At 40.5% G+C, this 22,325-nt stretch overlaps 1 protein-coding gene across 2 annotated transcripts in view; it reads left to right on the top strand.

Annotated features, from left to right (window-relative positions):
• pogzb (pogo transposable element derived with ZNF domain b) overlaps positions 1-22,325 on the top strand; it is a 71,311-nt gene that overhangs the window by 2,412 nt on the left and 46,574 nt on the right. For both annotated transcript variants that reach the window (XM_084051798.1, XM_084051797.1), the window contains exons 2-7: positions 1,313-1,431; positions 2,683-2,727; positions 14,965-15,003; positions 16,088-16,350; positions 20,080-20,176; positions 21,997-22,143. In XM_084051798.1, coding sequence (XP_083907924.1) covers positions 1,317-1,431; positions 2,683-2,727; positions 14,965-15,003; positions 16,088-16,350; positions 20,080-20,176; positions 21,997-22,143 — 706 coding nt within the window. In that variant the 5' untranslated portion in view covers positions 1,313-1,316. The remainder of the gene's footprint in view (positions 1-1,312; positions 1,432-2,682; positions 2,728-14,964; positions 15,004-16,087; positions 16,351-20,079; positions 20,177-21,996; positions 22,144-22,325) is intronic.

Here is a 22,325-nt window from a genome sequence, read left to right as displayed (position 1 = left end):
AGACGTATTTACGATTCTGACGTCTTCAATCTACGAGAGTTGTAGGGTGCACGTCCCATGCAGGGGAGCACTTTCTGCACTTTACCCCGCGACACTCCAAACATGTTCAAATTGAAAATAAAAGGTGCTTACCGCAAAGCCCCAAATGTTAACGACCTTCGCGGGGTAGTAGTGATCCCCGTCGAGGTATATCTTTCAATAAAGAAGTCTTTTAATCCAGCTTGTGTCGGAATCTTCACTGTTCTTCTTTTGTTTTAAATGAGTTTGAACTGCGCATTAGCGATTTGGCGGTCGGGAGGTGTATTGCGCATTGAAAACACAATGTATCAATACACCTCCCGACCGCCAAATCGCTAATGCGCAGTTCAAACTCATTTTAAACAAAAGAAGAAGCAGTTCGCAATACACCTCCCGACCGCCAAATCGCTCATGCGCAGTTCAAACTCATTTAAAACAAAAGAAGAACAGTGAAGATTCCGACACAAGCTGGATTAAAAGACTTCTTTATTGAAAGATATACCTCGACGGGGATCACTACTACCCCGCGAAGGTCGTTAACATTTGGGGCTTTGCGGTAAGCACCTTTTATTTTCAATTTGAACATGTTTGGAGTGTCGCGGGGTAAAGTGCAGAAAGTGCTCCCCTGCATGGGACGTGCACCCTACAACTCTCGTAGATTGAAGACGTCAGAATCGTAAATACGTCTACGAGGGTTGTAAACTACAGCTATATACAGTCTATGATCTACACCCTCCTCTAGACCACTGGTTCTCAAAGTGGGGTCCGGGGACCCCCAGGGGTCCTTGGGGGGGTACCAGGGGGTCCTCAGCTAAATTTGTTAATAAAGTGTCACACTCATTTTAACTCCTTTATCCATATTTTAAACTGCTATGAGCTTGTAGATCTGCTATTTTTAAAACAAATTGAAAGTCTGTGCAAATCTATATATTTTTTAAAACATTTGTAACTCAAATCTTTGCTTCTGGGAGTCCCTGTTACAAAACATTTTGAGATCCGGGGATCCTGGGGTCCACGGCCAAATACATATCATTTTGGGGGTCCTTAACATGAAAAAGTTTGAGAACCACTGCTCTAGACCAACTGTAGGGGTCAGCTTTGTGTGTGTGCGTGCATGCTCTCAAGATACAATGTCACCATCTGCGTTATAAATGTTAATGTGTTGTGTGTGTGTGTGTGTGTGTGTGTGTGTGTGTGTGTGTGTGTGTGTGTGTGTGTGTGTGTGTGTGTGTGTGTGTGTGTGTGTGTGTGTGTGTGTGTGTGTGTGTGTGTGTGTGTGTGTGTGTGCGCGCAGCAACATGGACGCTGATTTGTTCATGGAGTGTCAAGATGAGGAGCTGGATCCATGCCAGATGGTTGACGATGATGTGGATGAAGATGATTGGGACTTCCAGGATGAAGACAACCACTCTGGTGAGTACGCTGACCGGCGCTATGCCAGTTTGCGTGGCAGCTGGACCAGGCTTTTAGCACACTCTACCTACCAGTGACATCGTCATCAGTAGGAAGGTTTAGTCATATCAGAGAAGTTTCAAACTTTATTTTGTACCAATGCCAAAACAGTGGCTTCTTAGTTCAGCATGCTAAGTTTCCAGGAAGAGAGTTACACTCAAGTACTGTACTTAAAGGGATATTTCACATTCGAAAAAACTTTGGGTCATTTTATCATCTACTCAGGCTTTCGTGAGCCCCCCAGACCATTTTTAAGTTGCTTGATTCAGTATTTAGATATTTGATATTCATTTTATCAGACACGCCCCCTTCCTATACAAACCCATTATAACGTCAAACAAAATGAAAAAAGTTATCGAAAAAACACGGCCCCCTCGCGTATTAGGAGGGCGGGGTGAGTCACCAGAACCAAGGACGGTTGTTTTTGATAAATATAACATGGTTAAAATGGAGTTTGAAGTTATAATGGGTTTGTATAGGAAGGGGGCGTGTCTGATATAAATACTGAATAGAAAAATACTAAATACTGAATCAAGCAACTTAAAAATGGTCTGGGGGGGCTCACAAAAGCCTGAGTAGATGATAAAATGACCCAACGTTTTTTTGAAAGTGAAATATCCCTTTAAGTAACATTTTTAGGTATTTGTACTTCACTTGAGTATTTCCAATTTCCAATACTTTCACCTCTACTGCACTTCATTTCGGGGGCAAATATTGTACTTTTACTCCACTACAGTTATTTGAAAACTTGAATTACTAGTTACTTTGTAGATTTTGATTATTATTACAAGAAAACATACATTAACCACTTCAGCCCTATATACATTTCGGCCTTTTGAAAATAGCCGATGTACAAGCTCACAATGTGTCGCGATGCTTCAGAATTTGTCAGAAAACCCCAGACCACAGAAAATCCACTGAATGTTAAAAGTTCAGATTTTTTGGATGTAATTGAGGTCATAAAACCCCCCAAAAAACATAAAAAATAAAAAAAGTGAAAATGAATGTCATAGAACCTTTAACTACCCTGAATTTGACCGTGTGAGTATTGTCATGTTTTCTAAACATGCCAGACACCACAGCAAACTGAACGGCAGTCTGGCACACTGGAACACAGATATATATATATATAACTGTCTTAACTGGGTTGAACACTGACCTCTGAAACTATAATAGATTGATTGAATACTGTATTGATGTTTCTGACCATAGGCGAGGAACAAATGGACAGCTGTGAGAAACCCTGGTCAAAAGAAGGTATGTACACACACACACACACACACACACACACACACACACACACACACACACACACACACACACACACACACACACACACACACACACACACACACACACACACACACTACAGCAGGGGTCTTCAACCTTTTCAGGCCAAGGACCCCCTAGCTGAGACAGAGATGAAGCAGGGACCCCCTCTATATTGTATAAAATTGAGTTTCATTAAACTTTTTTTTGTTTACTTGGTCTGATCTTTTTTCCCTCTACACCTATACCTCTTTGCCAAAAATAGCCGATCTACAAGCTCACAACGCCTCGCGAAGGGATGCTAGGGTTCAAGTGGTTAAGGTAAAAAAACAATCATATCACACAAAGATTTGGCGGACCCCCTGTAGTAACTCTGAGGACCCCCTAGGGGTCCCGGACCCCCTGTTGAAGACCCCTGCACTACAGCATGGTCGCTATCAACCTATATAGCCTTTTATCCTTAGCGATAATAAGTGAATGCTCACTTATTATAACATGCCCAGAATAGGGATGCTAGGGGTGTCGTTGTTCACTGTGAAGCCTCATTATCAAGACGAGACTTGGATCTTCAACCACTTGAACCAAATTATCCATATTCTGGGGGGGAACATTCACCAGAAATGGCAGATCTACAAGCACACAATGCGTTGCGACGCATCGTCGGCTTGTAGATCGGCACATTTTGGCAGAGACATTTGCTGTAGACAGAAAAAAAACGGTACGTTGCTGTGTTGACCCACAAGTAAGACGCGGGAAGCGAACGCAGCTTGAAAATAACAATAAGAAGAATAGAAAGGAATGAGCAATTGTAGAGAAGTGGGTGGTACAGTTAAATTAGTGAGAACAGGGCCGCCACAAGAAGGCTCTACTAGCCCCATTTGTTTTTGTTGTCTTTTTGAAATTGTTATGTTTGTTTGTGGTGTGTTTTTTTTTATTTTTTTTGGTAAATGTTTTTTGTCTTTGTAGTTTTTGAAATGTGTTTGGTTTAGGCATGTTGCACGCTGTTGTGCATTTTAATCAGAGCATTGTCTACATTCCTGCGTTCTTCATGGCCCCTTTGCCTTGTGATTTTCTCAAATCTGGCCCATCTATGAACTCCTGCTGAGGTGTCGACAGAGGTGGTTTAGGGCGTGCGGCTCTTGAGTGCCGCATCGTTTTAAGGAACACTAAAAGACATACAGTCAAAAAAAAATGTCCTCAATAACTACTACTTGTGGGGTTTAATCCTCATTTTTGACAGATAGCGCAGAGGAGAGTAAACAAGAGCGTCTCAACGGGGAACGGATGCAGCATCTACGCAAAAACGAACGACCATCAAACAGCCCAATGCCTAATGCAGGTGCAGATAGCCCAGAGGAGAGTAAACAAGAGCGTCGCCGCCGTCTCAACAGGGAACGGATGCAGCACCGCCGCCAACAACTGGATGACGAAAGGCTGGCCCAGCTGCGCCAACAAGATGCTGAACGCCACCGGCACCGCCGCCAACAGCTGGATGACGCCAGTCGGGCCCAGCTGCGGCAAAAAAATGCTGAACGCCGCCAGCACTGCCGCCAACAGCTGGATGACGCCAGTCGGGCCCAGCTGCGGCAAAAAAATGCTGAACGCCGCCAGCACCGCCGCCAACAGTTGGATGACGAAAGCCTGGCCCAGCTGCGCCAACAAACGGCTGAACGCCAACGGCACCGCCGCCAACAACTGGATGGCGCCAGTCGGGCCCAGCTGCGGGAAAAAAATGCTGCCACGATGCGGCACGCAAGAGCCGCACGCCCTAAACCACCTCTGCCGACACCTCAGCAGGAGTTCATAGACGGGCCACATTTGAGAAAATCAACAAGGCAAAGGGCCATGAAGAACGCAGGAATGTAGCAACATGCCTGCAACATGCCTAAACCAAACACATTTCAAAAACTACAAAGACAAAAAAACATTTACCCACACCACAAACAAACATAACAATTTAAAAAAGACAAAATAAAATGGGGCTAGCGGTATGGAGCCTTCTTGTGGCGGCCCTGTTCTCACTAATTTAACTGTACCACCCACTTCTCTACACTTGCTCATTCCTTTCTATTCTTCTTATTGTTACTTTCAAGCTGCGTTCGCTTCCCGCGTTCGCGCGTCTTACTTGTATTCCATGTGGCCACTAGATGGCGTTGTCAGTCTTTACATGCTATTTTACGCTGGCATAATGGCCTGTCATTTTTCAACTATTAACTGACTGTAAATACATTGTCATACATTTATGTGTATTTGATATCTGTTATTTCATATGTTGCGCGAAAGACCACAGAACACGGTCACAAACTTGATGTAGGCTATAATTAATATTTGTTTTTAACTTTTTAACCCGCAATCTATCCGAAGTGCCTTTTAGATCGCCTTTTAAAACGCCATTGGCTATCTATCTGTAGTGATTACAACGCAATTATTATATTTCATAATATTAGTTTGTTCTTTTAGAGCGCTTTTTAAAACACCATTCTGTTTGCTGCTGCTTTTAACAGTTATTTCCCCCCTTTCTCTTCTGGATGATTTTCCTATGAATGGAAAGTTTAATTGAACTGTTTACTGTAACTGTACATATTTTTATTTTCGATTTCTACTTGTTTATTTGCATAGTATTGTATATGGCACTATGGCTTGTTTCCATTTAAATAAACGAGTAGAAAAATAAATAAGTCTAATATTATTAAATATAGGTGTTTTTAAAAGGCAATCAGAAAGGGGGGAAATGATAACTGTTAACCCATTGATACCTGGAACGCATCTGTGTCACTTTAGATTTCAGTGCTGCGCTATGAGCTTGTCGATCTGCTATTTTTGAAAAATATTGAAACAAATATTTTAGATTTTTTTCAAAAAACTGTTAGGATTTAGATTTTTTTTAAAGAATTGCCTCAGGTCTTAATGGGTTAAAAGCAGCAGCAAACAGAATGCTGTTTTAACCCTTTAAGACCTGTAACGCCTCTGTGTCATTTTTAGATTTGAGCAAAAAAAGCATTATTTTACACTTTGGCTATTCAAAAATCCAGAACATTTTTTGCAAATCTTTGAATATATATTTATTAAAGCGAACATTTGTAACTCAAATCTTTGCTTCTGGGGGTCCCTGGAACAACATATTTTCAGATGGGGGGGGGGGTCCTTGACATGAAAAAGTTTGAGAACCACTGATATTGATACTGATACTGATTGATCTAGGATTTAGAAGACATTTTGTGGAATCGGAACCTCAGGTCTTAGTGGGTTAAAAGGCGATCTAAAAGGCACTTTGGGTAGAGTGCGGTGTGATTCGAAAGCACGCGCCAATGACGAGAGTCACTCGTCATTTGGTGTTTTCAGTGGTTTACTATAGAGCAGGGGTCTTCAACAGGGGGTCCGGGACCTCTAGGGGGTCCTCATAGCTACTATAGGGGGTCCGCCAAATCTTTGTGTGATAGGATTTAGTTTTTTTTAACTAATTAACCAGTTGAACCCTAGAATTCCTTTTCTGAGAGGAACATTAGCCGAAAATAGCAGATCGGCTATTTTTGGCAAAGAGGTGTAGAGGGAAAAAGAGCAGACTAAGTAAAAAAAAAACTTTAATCTGAAACACATTTTTATACAATATAGAGGGGGTCCCTTCTTCATCTCTCTCTCTCAGTTAGGGGGTCCTTGGCCTGAAAACGTTGAAGACCCCTGCTATAGAGGGCGCTCTTCCGCAACCTTTGAGTGTAGCTGGGTCTTCCGGGTCATAGGAGGATAACCTGAAACCAGTGGTGTAAAGTAACTAAGTACATTTACTCAAGTACTGTACTTAAGTACAATTTTGAGGTACTTTTTACTTTACTGGAATATTTCAAATTGTCTATACTTTTACTTCTACTCCACTACATCTCAGAGGCAAATGTTGTACTTTTACTCCACTACAATTATTTGAAAACTTTAGTTACTTTTCAGATATACATTATTACATTATAAAACATACATTAACCACTTTAGCCCTATATTATACCTAGGCTATTTGAAAATAGCCGATCTATAAGCTCTCAACGCGTCGCATCGCGACGCGTTGAGAGCTTGTAGATCTGCTGTTTTCAAACATTTAGTACTTTTACTTTTGGTACTTTAAGTCCAATTTGATACCAATACTTTTGTACTTTTACGTAAGTAAATTTAGAATTCCAGACTTTTACTTGTAACAGAGTACTTCTACATTGCAGTATCAATACTTTTACTTAAGTAAAATATTTAAGTACTTTTTCCACCACTGCCTGAAACCACGTGATAAAAAACCCCCAAAAACAAACGGCGTTGTTCCCAGCCTTTTAGTTCAGGGGTTCTCAACCTTTTCAGGCCGCGACCCCCAAAATAATGATATTATTTCCCGCGACCCCCCGCGTGCACGCGCGCGGTCCCGTTCGCGCGCGCGAAGGTTATTTAATTATAATAGGTTATTTGATAATTGTTTATTATCAAAACATTTTTGCAAAAAGTGGGTAAATTGAGTAAATTAACTGATAAAACATGAATTAATGATAACATAAAAAAATATTTTGTTTAAAAAAAAAAAAAAAAAAAAAAAAAATGTTTTTTTTTTTTAAATTCACCAAAAAAATCTGGCGACCCCCCCAAATTATTTGGCGACCCCCCTGGGGGTCGCGACCCCCAGGTTGAGAACCACTGTTTTAGTTGTAGGATTGAGGAAAGCAGTTAGTAGTATTTAGTAGCAGTTGGTACAATATTTGCAGTTTGATCGGCACAGCCAACCAGTCTGAGCCAAGGCGAAGCTCAATCGCCCGGCCACACATCATCATCATCTTCGTCGTACGTAGTACAAGAGAAAACACCACATCGTCGCGAAGCCGTGGAAAGAAAGCCCTTACAATTTCAAAGCCGTCTTAATCTTCTGATCGTTCTGACACAGACCTGGACTCGGATGAAGAATGGTTTCCCATGAGGGAGGACACGGGGAGCAGAGGTCCTCTAACGTTCCAAACTGCCAGTGGTAAGAAGACAATGGCATTTGTATCGTGTTTGAGATTAATCGCCCCATTCGGATGCTATCAATGCATCGAATGGGACATTATCACCTTTTTATCAGACCATTGAATGGGCGAAGTAGGCGACATACTGACCTAACCCGCGATTTATCAGACCATTCATTGGGTGTTACCAGGACATGCTGACCCCCGACGGAGATGACTTAAAGGAGTAGTTCACCCAAAACATGACTTATTTTCTATCAATTGCACACCCCATGAAGCCTTGAATCCATGGATTTATTTGTGTTTTTGTTGCATTCCTAAGCTAATAATTTGATTCCTTTCTCCTACCGGCTAATGTATCCGGTAAGATAGATTCTTTGTGTCTCCTACCGGAAATACACCCGGGCATCAAATTATTGGCTTAGGAATGTGACAAAAAACAAAATAAATCCATGTATTCAAGGCTTCATGGGGTGTGCAATTGATAGAAAATAAAAAAAAATTTGGGTGAACTCCTCCTTTAAAAAGTCCGGTTTTGGTTTGGGACCATGACGGAGGCGCGCAGTCTCAGGCGAACTGGAACCACGTGAAGGACCACCGAGCGAGCTAAAGCGAGCGAGTTGCCGTCCTGAACGTTGTGACGTTCGCCTGAGCCTACTCAGCGTCGTTAGGAGTTATGTACCGATAGGCACAGAATGGTAAATATTGTTGTGGGGACTGCTCTGCCTCCGAGTTGGTCAGTAGCTCCTGATTACGCCCAACGAATGGTCTGATAAATCGCGGGTTGGTCAGTATATCGCCTACTCGTCGCCTACTCGCCCATTCAATGGTCTGATAAAACATGATAATCTCCCATTCAATGCATCGATGGCATTCGAAGCCGGTGCACCAATCCATTTAGACCGGGAACGCAGCTGTGTGTCCTTTTTTTTAAGATTTCTTTGGGCTATTCAAAACTAGTAGATCTACAAGCTCATAGCGTGGCACCGAGTGCCGCGCTATGAGCTTGTAGATCTGCTATTTTTGAAAAATTGTTAACATTTTGTGCAAATCTTTAAATATATACTTTTAAAGCGAACATTTGTAACTCAAATCTTTGCTTCTGGCGATCTCTGGAACAACATATTTTGAGATTTTTTAATATTTTAATATTTTTGTATTTTTGTATTTTCATATATTTATTTTTATATTTTTATATTATGTAAAAAAAAAAGAAGAAAAAAAAAAGAACTATTAGGATTTAGAAACCATTTTCAGAACCGGCCTCAGGTCCTAATGGGTTAAATGAAATCAAATGAATGTTTTTATACTGTATCTATGCATGTGACGTATTTGACGATAACGATGATGATGTAGATGTATTTTACTATGACAGTAGATGCGTGGTAACTATATCTGCATTTGATGTATTATACATAATGTGCTTATTGTTAGTCGCTCTGGATAAGAGCGTCTGCTAAATGCCGAAATTGTAATTTGATTAGATTTTGTGTGCATCATATTTATATCTAACTACCAACATTTCAGACTACCAAGTGCTTTCAGACTCGGAGGGGGAGACGGCACAGCCAACGTCCAGTGCCACGTTACCACGCGATGGCGGTCAAAATAGAGGTAAGAACTAAAAAATAATAAACAACAGAAGCCCAGCTTGCATTGTAGCATAGATCATTGGTTCTCAAAGTGGGGTCCGGGGACCCCCAGGGGTACTTGAGGGGGTTCCAGGGGGTAACCAGGAAAATGTGCTTAATATAGCATCACAATAATTATGACCTTTTATACTTTGGGCTATTCAAAAATAGCAGATCTACAAGCTCATAGCGCGGCACCGAGTGCCGCGCTATTTTGGAAAAATCGTGAAAATATGAGCAAACCTTTTATATATATATATATTTTTTTAAGCGAACATTTGTTGCTCAAATCTTTGCTTCTGGGGGGGTCCCTGGAACTAAATATTTGAGATGGGGGTCCGCGGCCAGATGCATATCATTTTGGGGGTCCTTGACATGAAAAAGTTTGAGAACCACTGGTAGAGATATGTTTGTTCAATGCTTTTATCATTTACATCATAAAGTCATGGACCAGTCTGAGACATGAGGGGGTGTAAATAATTGCACATCATATTTACCAAACTATTTTACTACTGTGATTTCAGACGAAGAGTCGACTGAGACACAGCCCACAACTAGCTCCACAGTACCACCTGTTGGCAGTAAAAAGAGAGGTAAGAACAAAAAAAGTTTGGTAACACTTTACTTAAAGGTCGGGTCTACATTGCATTATAATAACATTTGTAATGCATTATAATGCACTTATAAGGTGTTATAACACTCAAATGTATGACAACTTATAACAACGTTTATGATGTATTATAAGTGCTGGTCATAATCAGTGGTGGAAAAAGTACTTGAATGTTTTATTTGAGTAAAAGTATCAATACTGCAGTGCAGAAATACTCTGTTACAAGTAAAAGTCGGGTAGTAAAAATGTACTGTAAAAGTACAAAAGTATTGGCATCAAATACACTTAAAGTAAAAGTACTCATTGTGCAGAATGTCTCATTTCTCAAGTTCATCATGTATACAAATATTTTGAAAATAGCAGATCTGCAAGCTCACAATGCGTCGCGACGCATTGTGAGCTTGTAGATATATAGGGCTGAGAATATATATATAGGGCTGAAGTGGTTAAATCTGCAAAGTAACAAGTAGCTAAAGCTGTAAATAATTATAGTGGAGTAAAAGTACAATATTTGCCTCTGAGAAGTAGTGGAGTAAAAGTATTGAAAATGGGAAATATTCCAGTAAAGTAAAAATTCCTCAAAAGTGTACTTGAGTGCAGTACTTGAGTAAATGTACTTAGTTACTTTACACCACTGGTCATAATGCATTATAAGCTCAGTGGAACAGGACATTATAACTACTATAACATAGTCAGTCATAAAGTGGCTTTGTTGGTGGTTATGCATAATTATAAACATTTATAATGAGTGTTATGAAGCATTATAAGTGCACTGTAATGCATTATGGTGCATTATAATGTATTTTAAATATGGTTATAATGCATTATAGACCCGACCTTTAAAGTGTTACCTGGTAGTTATAATGTGCTGTTCCACTGAATGTATAATGCATTATGACCAGCACTTATACATTGTATTATTATAAGTTGTAATTCCTAATTATGCACATTTATAACAAGTGTTATAATGCCTTTTAAGTGCATTATAATGTATTATAAATGCAGTTATAACGCATTATAGAGCCGACCTTTAAAGTGTAACCAAAAAGTTTTTTTTTTGCACAGCGCACTTATACAACACAAAAAATATATATTTTATAGTGATTACATATTTCTATGATTTACAGGTCGAAAACGGAAACGAAACGCAGACGCCTTTCCGGTTCCAGCTTCAGATTCTGAGTGGAATGAAAAGAACTGGAAGCCACAAGACATTCCTTTCACCGCAAACCCTGGACCTCTCAATGGAGCCGCTGCTCTCGAGTCCGAAGATCCAGTTGACTTTCTTGAGCTGTTCCTGTCCGACGAGCTGCTCCAGCGTGTTGTCGCTCAGACCAATTTGTACGCAGAGCAGTGCATTCAAACTGTCAGTTATATTCTGCCAGAGCCATATGCTAGAGCCCTTGAATGGAAACCCGTCGACCTGTCGGAACTAAAAGCTTTCCTAGGGCTCCATTTTCTCACCGGTATTGTTCATAAGTCTGAGCTAGAGAGGTACTGGGCTACAGATGAAATAATAGCTACCCCCTACTTCAATAAGACCATGACTCTCAACAGATTTCAACTTATTTGGAGATTTCTTCACTTCAGCGATAATGCTAACTTCTCAAACCGTGGTACTGACAGGATGTTCAAAATCCGCCCACTCTTAGATTTCTTAGTCTCCAAATTCCGTGAAATGTATCAACCGAACAAAGACATTTGCATCGATGAAGGAACACTTCTGTTTCGCGGGCGGCTAAACTTCAAAGTGCACAATCCGCAAAAGCCTGTCAAAAACGGCATAAAATCCTTCATCCTGTGTGATTCTGAGACGGGGTACTGTTTCAACATGAAGCCCAACTGTGGAGAACATGCTGCCCTAGCTGACACGGTCGTCTTCCTTCTCGATGGCCTAGCAGGCTATGGCTATAGATTGTTCATTGATAACTTCTACAATTCTGTACCGATGTGCGCGCGTCTACTTGAGCTGAAAACCCACGTCTGTGGCACGCTAAGAAAGAACCGAGGCGAACCGCCGTTCATTCGACACCTTACCAATGCCGACCTGCGAGTCGGGGATACGACTGTGCGTCACAATGACAAAATGATGGTCTTGGCATGGCGGGACAAAAGCATAGTGAGAATGGTTTCAACATTCCACCGCAACGAAATCGGAAACGTTCAGGTTCCGAGAGGCCAGGGTGAAAAAATGGCAAAACCGAAGCCTGCTTGCATCGTCGCATACAGTAAGTGTATGAATGGAGTTGATAAATTGGACCAGAACATCGTGTACTACCCGTTCGTCAGTAAGTCCAACAAGTGGACGAGCAAATTTGTGGCCTATCTCTTTGAGATCTGCATGTTCAATGCTTTTGTCATATACAAAGCTAAACACCCACAGGGCAACTGTAAATGTCTTCTATCGTTCACGCAAAGTGTCATAAAGTCATGGACCAGCCCGAGACATGCTTGGGTTGAGCCCGCGGTTGAGGAAGTGACCAATGCCCCTCCACCTGTACATGTACTCGTTTCGTTACCGCCCACCGCCAAAAAGCAGCAACCGAGTAAGCGATGCAGGCTTTGTTACCAAAAGAAAGAGCGGAAAGAGACAAGGTACTACTGTAAAGGCTGTCTTGTCCCCTTATGCAAGGACGAATGTTTCGCCGTCTTCCACTCGGGCCAGACGCAAAAGCGCTTTGGGTTTGACTTCGGCGTTGGCTTTGATGCTGGCCCTTTTCGTGCCGAGCTGTTGGTGGAGAGTTCCACCAGCCCGGGGGCAGAAAACAGCGCCGCCGGTCACGCGATTCATGTAACTCGAAGTGTTACTGGTACTGATGTCAAACGCCCAAAGACCTGATGAGGTGAACGGAGGTGGCGGAACTCTCTGATAAATGGCTCTGGTGGCGAGGAGAAGGAGGGAGGGAGGAGGAGGAGAGAGAACTTTAAGTGGTCAGGAGGCTGTCAAAATCACACCCACATGAATGTCTGTGTGTTTTTTTTTGGTGTTTATTTGTTTGCAGTGTAATTGGTGTGCATGTTGTTTTTGCACACAGAAATAATTTAGGGAACATTGAAAAACATGGCAGATATTGTTGTTTGTGCAAGGACAATTATGGACCAGAGGGGATCAAGAAGGACCTCCACACAGAGACTGCATAACGTCACAAGCATAACAGAATTGTGGACTGAATAGTTTCTAATGTGAAACGCGTTTATCTTTTCTGCCAATTCCCAAATAAAAATGTGAATTACAAAGAGAAAAAAAGAGAAGGGTTTAATATATGAATTGCTTTATTTTTTATATACATCTCTTTTTTTTCTTTCCCTCACAAAAGTGTCCCGGAGGGACTTTCATCGTTCTTGGCAAAATGGCACCTTGTGTAGGGATGACATGGAAATTTGACATGAATATAATAATAATAATAATAATAAAATCCAAAGGGCCACACAGGAATTAGTAGAAGTCCGGAATTCTAAATTGTCAAAATGTACTTTTAAGTACCAAAAGTAAATGTACACTTCTTTTGAAAATGGCAGATCTACAAGCTCACAATGCGTCGCATCGCGACACATTGTGAGCTTGTAGATCTGTTATTTTCAAAGGGCCGAAATGTATATAGGGCTGAAGTGGTTAATGTATGTTTTGTAATAGTAATCAAATCTACAAAGTAAATAGTAACTAAAGTTTTCAAATAATTGTAAAAGTATACAATATTTGCCTCTGAAATGTAGTGGAGAAAAAGTACTGAAAATTGGAAACACTCCAGTAAAGTAAAAAACACCTCAAGTACTGTACTTAAAGGATAGTTCACCCAAAATGACTTTTTTTCTATCAATTACACACCCCATGAAGCCTTGAATTCATGAAGACGTTTTTGTCGCGTTCCTGAGGCAATAATTTGATGACCAGCAGAAAGATGCTAATGTCTCCGGTAGGAGACATACAGTTGACACTTTGAGTCTCCTACCGGAGACGCCGCCGGTCATTAAATTATTGGCTTAGGTATCCGACAAAAACAAAATAATCTCCATGAATTCAAGTCTCCATGGGGTGTGTTATCAAAAAATGTTTTGGGGGGTGAACTATCCATCCCTTAAATATAGTATTTGAGTAAATGTTCTTAGTTACTTAATTGTAAATAAGCTCTTTATCTTTTTTTTGGTTCCTATGTACACACAACAATTAATGAATCACTCAATCAATCAACATGGTTTGTATTCTGTCCTATTCAAATTGTTTGTTTTAATTAAGGCAATACATTGCATGCAGAGCCATTACATTACAGTCATTTAGCAGACGCTTTTATCCAAAGCGACTTACAATAAGTGCATTCAACATAGGTAGGCAAGAAAACTACTACATGATTGGATATAGATGTTTTGGAGCAATTTGTGGCAATTGTAGAAATATTACACCTTAACCCATTGAGACTGGGAACGCATATGTGTCACCACTTTAACTATTATTTTATACTTTGGCTATTCAAAAATAGCAGATATACAAGCACTCTTTTTTTGAAAAATCATAAAGTTGTGCAAATCTTTCGGGGGGGAAAAAAACACAAAAAAAACCCATTGTATTATATTTAAAGATTTGCACTATGATTTAAAAAAAAATAGCAGATCCACAAGCAGCGAAGGGCCTTGTGTCGGAAATCGGACCCAGGCCAACTGTGGGAAGTACTATTGCCTCCATTATGCACACATACCAGTTGAGCCCCAGTCACACGGTTCTAAGGTGAGGTACCTAGTTCAAACGTACTTGGTCAGCATACATTTTGGGGGAATTTCTTATAGTAGTGCACCTGTTGTCACTTGTCAGAGTACCTGGAGGCCAGTCTATCCATGTAGCCATGTATGACATCTATCAATCAATATCATATTGATTGATACCCCCCCCCCCCCCCCCTGGTTCTAACCCAACTGGGCCAAGATACATGCTGTTCCATGTTGTCTGTTAACTGTTATACCTACTGAACGTATGTCTGTCTGTCTGTCTGACCGCCTGCCTAAATATCTGTCTGTCTATTTGTAGAAGAGCCTCCCGATCCTCCCAAACCTGCTGTGACCACAGGTGAGTCATAATTAATCAATCGACAGATTTAATCAAATATTGACATGATGTGCTATTAACAACTTCACCAAAATGTCAATGCTCATCTTTATTCCATATTATGAAATGAAAAGTTATGTTGTTGACCTCTGGGTCAACATATTGAGATATTTAATTGTCCCTGGCATTGCATGGGTTATTGCGAGTTTGAAATAGGCACAAAGTACTTATATATAATAATAAGGGTAATAATAATAATAATAATAAATTGTCAGGCAATCTTTATATTTGGGCAAAAGTTTCAGCCCTAGTGACTTCCAGTGTAAATGTAAACATTAAAATGAAGTACTGTATAAAACACTTCAAATAGTATCCCATTACTTACCGCATCATAACACACCTCTGGAAAGTTTTGACCTAGTCTGTCCTGTGGGTGTGGCCATGATAGAAAAATGCTTCTCTCAGTTTGACTATGGAGATGTCATTTATAAGAATGCTGCTCCTTCTGTCCTCAAGCCCATATAGATACAGTTTATCATTCTGCTCTGCCATTTATTTCCAGTGAACATTATAGGACTCATCACTGCATCCTGTATGATAGAGTGGGTTGGCCTTCCTAGGCTGACAGGTGAAATAAACATTGGTAGTGGTACCTGTTTATTTTTAAGGCAGTTGATGGGACACTACCAACATATAGGACACACTCTGATCACTGATTGGCTCACACTAAAGGTCCTCCAAGTAAAAACTGAACTGTGAAAAACAGCCTTTTGTTTTAGTGTCCCAACCATTGGAATGACCTACAGCTTAAATTAAAGATCTGTTCTCCACGTCTTTCACTGCATGAGCAGTGAAAGCGTCCCTATTCTGGGCATGTCATAATAGGCGAGCATGGTTTTGTGTAGAGGGGGAAAAAAGAGGGAGCCAAGTACAGACCCCTAGGGGACCCCTTTCAATTAAACTGTAGGGTTTAAGCGATTACAACGAGACAGTTTTCTTAAATGGGGACGATTATGTGCATTATTGCTATAGTGTTGTATTTTCTTACCTTATTTGACCATCATATTTTCGTCTGTATTAATCACATGACCCGTCTGTTCCACAGCTTCAACTCTGCCAACACCTCAAGTACCAGCTCGTACCATCACCACGAATACTAGTACTACTAGTATTACTACCACTGGTACCCTTAATAATGCTACCCCCAACATGGCTGCCCTCACCACTTCCCCCGCGGCGCTGCTGTCTCCCAGCATCTCCAACCAGGGCCAGCAGGTCTTCCTGACGCAGACACCTGCTGGACAAACATTCTGGCTCCCTCCAGGTCCTGGAGGAGGCGCGCCCCAGCAAATCCTGCTCACCACACAGGTACTAACTAGAGCAGTGTTTCTCAAACTTTTTAATGTCAAGGACCCCCAAATTGACACTTATTAGCCCCCATTTGAAAATATATGCCAGGGACCCCCACAAGAGAAGATTTCTACGGCTCTAGCAGTGATTCTCAACCATTTTAATTTCAGGGACCCCCCAGTTTGACATGCATTAGGGCCACGGACAAACATTTAATGGCATTTATATCTCTGGGACCCGAATTTATATTGTAAAATCAATGTTAATTTGACTCTGAGAGTGTACAAATGGAACCATTGGGTCCATTGGGTTCCATTTGTACACTCTCAGAGTTACAGACCCATAAGGGTCCATTTGGTTCTTAACTATCCATCATTTAGCTGGGGACTCCCTGAAACTCCCTCAAGGACCCCTGGGGGTCCCCGGACCCCACTTTGAGAACCATGGAACTAGAGAAAGGGGTGATGCAACTTTGATGATGTAGAGGGCCACTATATTTCCACACTCACTCCAGAGGGACACATTGCATACTGTTGGGCAGACACCTCTTATTTCAACTTTTTTCCGTAAATGAATGCCGTACTTCGCCATTCTGTCACATAAATAGCTATACACGCAAAAATAGCAGATATACAAGCTCAAAACGCGTCGTAGTGCGCCGCGTATTGAGCTTGTAGATCTGGTATTTTTGCTATTTTTGAATTGGAATCCAGGTTTGTTTGTTGCTATTTTTCAATTGGAATCCTGAGAGGTAACATTTTTATTTAATAAAGTATAAATTATACTTACGTTAACTTTATGAACTTAAATACAAATACATTGAACAAAAAAAAAGACAACATAATTTTAATATTAGTCATTAAGCTACTAATACAGACTGAAGTAATTAAAGCGGGTCATGTTTGCATGTTTGGAATTGTAACAGCTGAAATCAATAATATATCAGTATTCCAATATTAACCTGCGGGCCGCATTAAGTGAAGGTGGGGGGCGCATGTGGCCCGCGGGCCGCCAGATGCCCATGTATGAACTAGAAAAAGGGTACCCAAACATTTCAGGCCGCAAACCCCCAAAATAATCATATTTGAACCAGGGGTCGCGCTAGGATTTTAATCTGCCGGTCCCAATGTCCGGAATGATTCAAATTTATTGGACATCTGATAAAAAATACCGGTCATAATTATATTTATGCATTAATTACAAGCAGGTGCGTAAATACAGCATAACACTTAGGCCTACAGCATTATATTTTGGATTGAGCTATTTGAACATGAACCATGATGAACGAGTAATATACACATTTTATATAGCAGGGTCATCAAATACATTCATTACCTACATTACCATTTGCGCATGCTGGTTTCTCAATAATAAATTGTGTTTGAACGCATTTTCTAATCAAAGGGCACTGCACAAAAATGGGCATTTCAGATTAATCCTTCTTAACGTGGCTCAGCTGACCTGTTAGGGCAACCGGTCAGGATGTCCGGAGAGATTTATTTTTTCCGGTCTTTGTCATAAAAAAAACGGTCAAAACCATCGGACTAACGCAACCTCTGATTTGAACTGACCCCCCCCCCCACCCTGACAAGCAATTGGAATTGTAGGCATTACATTTAGTTTGACTCGGTTCCACAGATAAATACTGTGAAAATAGCTTGTCGATCCGCTATTTTCACAATGTTTGCCTCTTTCTTACTTAAGTAATATTTGACAACTTGGTATTAAAAAGGTCTTAAAGGTCATTAAATTGTAACTTTAGAAATGTGCAGAGACCCTGTACTTATACTGTATGTTGGTTTGTTTACTGTTGAGTGAGAAAACTATGTTGTACAATAAGCCAGTGGTTCCCAAACTGGGGCCAAATTATTTCAGGGGGTCTCCAGATGATTAGCTTAAAGGACGACTTCACCACTTTTCAACCTGTCTTCATATAATAGGTCCTCACTAATGCTCATGATAAAATGGTACAATTTTTTTCTAATCAGTTTGTGTCTCAGAGGAGGGCTGTGGACAGTTCAGAAACCCGTCTACCAGTGACATCATCGATGGGGAATCCAAGCTAATAGAAACTGCAGGCTTTGTATTCCTGGAAAGTTGCAATGCAATAATAGATCCCATTGTTCTCGCCTTAATAAAAATCTGAATTAAAAAATTGTAATCTTTTTGGAAAAAAAAATCCTGCCTAACGATGATGTCACTGGTAGACGGGTTTCTGGACTGTCCACAGTCCTCCTATGAGACACAGACCAAGTAGGAAAAAAATGTATCATTTTATCATGTGCATTAGTGAGGACCTATTATATGAAGATAGGTTGAAAAGTGGTGAAGTCGTCCTTTAAGGTGCAAGTGCAACATTTTTTTCTCACTCAACAGTAAACAAACCAACATACATTATAAATGTATACAGGGTATCTGCACATTTCTAAAGTTACAATTTAATGACTTAAGACCTTTTTAATACCAAATTGGGCAAATTCTCAAATATTATATATTTAATATAGTAAGAAAGGGCAAACTTTGTGAAAATAGCCAATCTGCAATTTCACAAGCCTCGCACTGCGAGGCGTTGTGAGCTTGTAGTTAGGCTATTTTCACAATATTTTTTTGCTGTGGCTGCCCCGAGGCTCTGGAATAGCCTTCCATTTAATATAACAGCCGCTCAGTCCATAGAAATTTATAAATCACTATTGAAGACCTATTTCTTTTCTCTGGCCTTTGAGCACAGCTAATCCGATACTCCACGACCACTGACTCTACCTCTCTATTTTCTGCTATGATTTTTTTAATGGTTTTATTGCCGCATGTATCTTTTATATTTTTGTATTGTATTTTTGCATTGTATGTATTGTAACATTGTTGTTTCTGTTGCAGTGTTGTATAGCACTTTGGTTGGCCTCCGTCATTGAAATGTGCTCTATAAGTACAATTTGAGTTGAGTTAACAGGCACGGTTTTCTTTTTACTGGTTCCGACCCAAACCAGCAGACGGGTACTAGTTTGTACTAGTTCTGAGTCGGAACCAGTAAAAACTAGTACCTGTGAGTGACCCAAACTTGTGTGTGTGTGTGTGTGTGACCCAAACCAGTAGACGGGTACTAGTTTTTACTGGTTCTGACCCAAATCAGTAGAACCAGTAGACGGGTACTAGTTTTTACTGGTTCTGACCCAAATCAGTAGAACCAGTAGATGGGTACTAGTTTTTACTGGTTCTGACCCAAACCAGTAGACAGGTTCTGTTTATTACAGTAAAATGTGAAGCCGCATGTGAAATCAAACCTCGGTTGAACTTAACTCATTCAGTGCCACTGGACGTCTAAAACGTCCGTTGTGATATAAGCCCTGTGCCACTGGACGTCTAAAAGGTCCAGTGGCACACTGGACGTTTAAAAAAAAAAGAAAAAATCAGAACCCAAGATATGATGATTTGAAAATGTTCTGCTCCATTCACTTCTTGTTTAACTTCTTACTGAAAAAGGCTGTATCTCGGCTCCTAAGCACTTTTTTTACAATGAATTTTGGCTGTGGCACTGAATGGCACTTTCTTTTTACAATGAATTTTGGCTGTGGCACTGAATGGCACTTTTTTTTTTACAATGAATTTTGGCCAGTGGCACTGAATGAGTTAATGTCATCATAACCTGTATCGCACGTCGAAAATATATAAACAAGCTCATAGCGCTATGAGCTTGTAGATCTGCTATTTTTGAAAATGTGTTTTTCTGTGTGTGCGTGTCTGTCCCTCCAGGGTTTCCCGGGGGGAGCTGGGAGGCCATTCCAAATGACACGGCTAGTTTTGAACATGGCTCCCGGATCCAGCCTGCAGCCTCTCACCTTCATCCAGTGTAAGAGCTGCTGATAATCCCAATGTTCAACATGATAATCTACATAATCTGAACATCACAACGTCAAACCTGACCACCTGACCACTAATGTCTAATCTGATCATTTCAATGTTTAACCCATTCAATCCGGGGAACGCATCTCAGTCACTTTCGATTTCTTTGGCTATTAAAAAATAGCAGATCTACAAGCTCATAGCGCGGCAACGAGTGCCACCCTATGAGCTTGTAGATCTGCTATTTTAGATTTTTTTTTGTGCAAATATATATATACAAATGTTCACTTAAAAATATATATATTCCAAGATTTGCACAATCTTTCACGATTTTTCTAAAATAGCAGATCTACAAGCTCATGGCGTGGCACTCGGTGCCACGCCATGAGCTTGTAGATCTGCTATTTTTGAATAGCCCAAAGAAATCTTAAAATGACACAAACAATGCTTCCCCGGTCTTAAAGAGTTAAGACCTGAGGCTGATTCTACAAATGCCTTCTAAACCAGTAGTTCTCAAACTTTTTCGTGCCAAGGAGCAATAATTTAATAGCCAGTGCTAAAATGACACAGATGCTTTCCCGGTTTTAATGGGTTAAAGGCATTTCATTTTAAATGCTGGAAATGTTCAACTCGTATGGAAAAAAAAACAGCACTTATGTTATAATTTGTCATTCTCAAACAATAAATAAATCATACATTTTGGAAATCAGTGTTTGAACACCTAAATCTGTCCCGGTCCCAACCTTCAGAAAACATCCAGTATAAGGTTTTGTGATGTCAGAGTGGAAGAAGTCTACCCTGGTAAACTCACATAAACCTATACGCTATACCAGTGGTTCTCAAACCTTTTCATGTCAAGGACCCCCAAATTCACACTTATTAGTCCGCGGACCCCCATTTGAAACGATATGCCAAGGACCCCCATAAGATCATCGTCGTTTCTATCTCGGGGACCCCAATTTATATTTTACAATCAATGTTAATTTGTGTGTACAACCCTAACGGGTCCATTTTGGTTCCATTTGTACACTCACAGAGTTAAAATTTCTCTGAGTTATAGACCCATAAGGGTCAATTTGGTTCCCAATTTGGTTCCTAAATTGACCCATAAGGGACAATTTGGTTCCTATCTATCATTAAGATGGGGACCCCCTGGAACTCCCTCAAGGACCCCTGGGGGTCCCCGGACCCCACTTTGAGAACCAATACTCTATACTTATATCATCATCATGCCTTTAATTTCAGTACAAACAGACATTACAATGTACACGTATAGGCCAATATTATACCACGTACAGTCAAGACAGAATGTACAACTAGCAGCTTCCTCCGAACAGCTGCTTTTTCAGCAGTTATGGAGAACGCTTCTCATTATAAATCATGCCATAACATAAGTACTTTTGAAAAGCAACTGATATAGTTGTCATGATATAGATGAGTATGTAATAAATATCTGAAGTTGTCCCTTATCTGTCCTGGTCTGATAAATGGAAATGAATGTCTAACCCTGTCAGAGACTCCAGAGCACCACAAAGAGGTTTCTTTCATTATAATGATGTAATAACACAGTTCTAGTGACACTTGCATAGTAATATAAATAAAATTAGAATATTGCGGAAAGGACATTTTCTCTGTGTTGTGTAATTCAAAAAGTTTAACTTTCCTATATTCGAGACTGACGAAGTGAAATATTTGAAGCCTTTTCTTTGTTGTGTTGTTTTGTTTTAATCTTGATGACAATGGCATACAGCTCATGACAATCACCTGTAGACGTAATAATAACAGTAACAGTACGAAGATTCATTAATAACTCTGCTCTATTCTCAGCCCCTCCCCTTGCTCCGTTGGCTCCGCCCCGTGTCCCCCCTCCAGTTGGTACAGTCCGGCCCACCTACCTCACTCTCCCCATCAGCCAATCAGCAGCCAGCGCCACCAAACCCAGTTCCGCCCCCATCGTCTCCCAGCAGCGTATAGGTAAGTTCCCCCCGATAACGCATAACGTAACCACTTTAGAGCTGCAACTGTTAATCAAAATTGATTTCATCTAGTTATAAAATATGATCGGTAATCAATCATTTATGAAAAAAATACGTGATCCTTTTTGGGCATATCATTATAACATACACGTATTATAGGTGGACATTTTCAACAAAATC

This window comes from Gymnoscopelus microlampas (assembly GCF_963454915.1).
Source record: "Gymnoscopelus microlampas genome assembly, chromosome: 3".
Lineage (NCBI taxonomy): Eukaryota > Metazoa > Chordata > Actinopteri > Myctophiformes > Myctophidae > Gymnoscopelus > Gymnoscopelus microlampas.
This window is presented reverse-complemented; position numbering and strand designations above follow the sequence as displayed.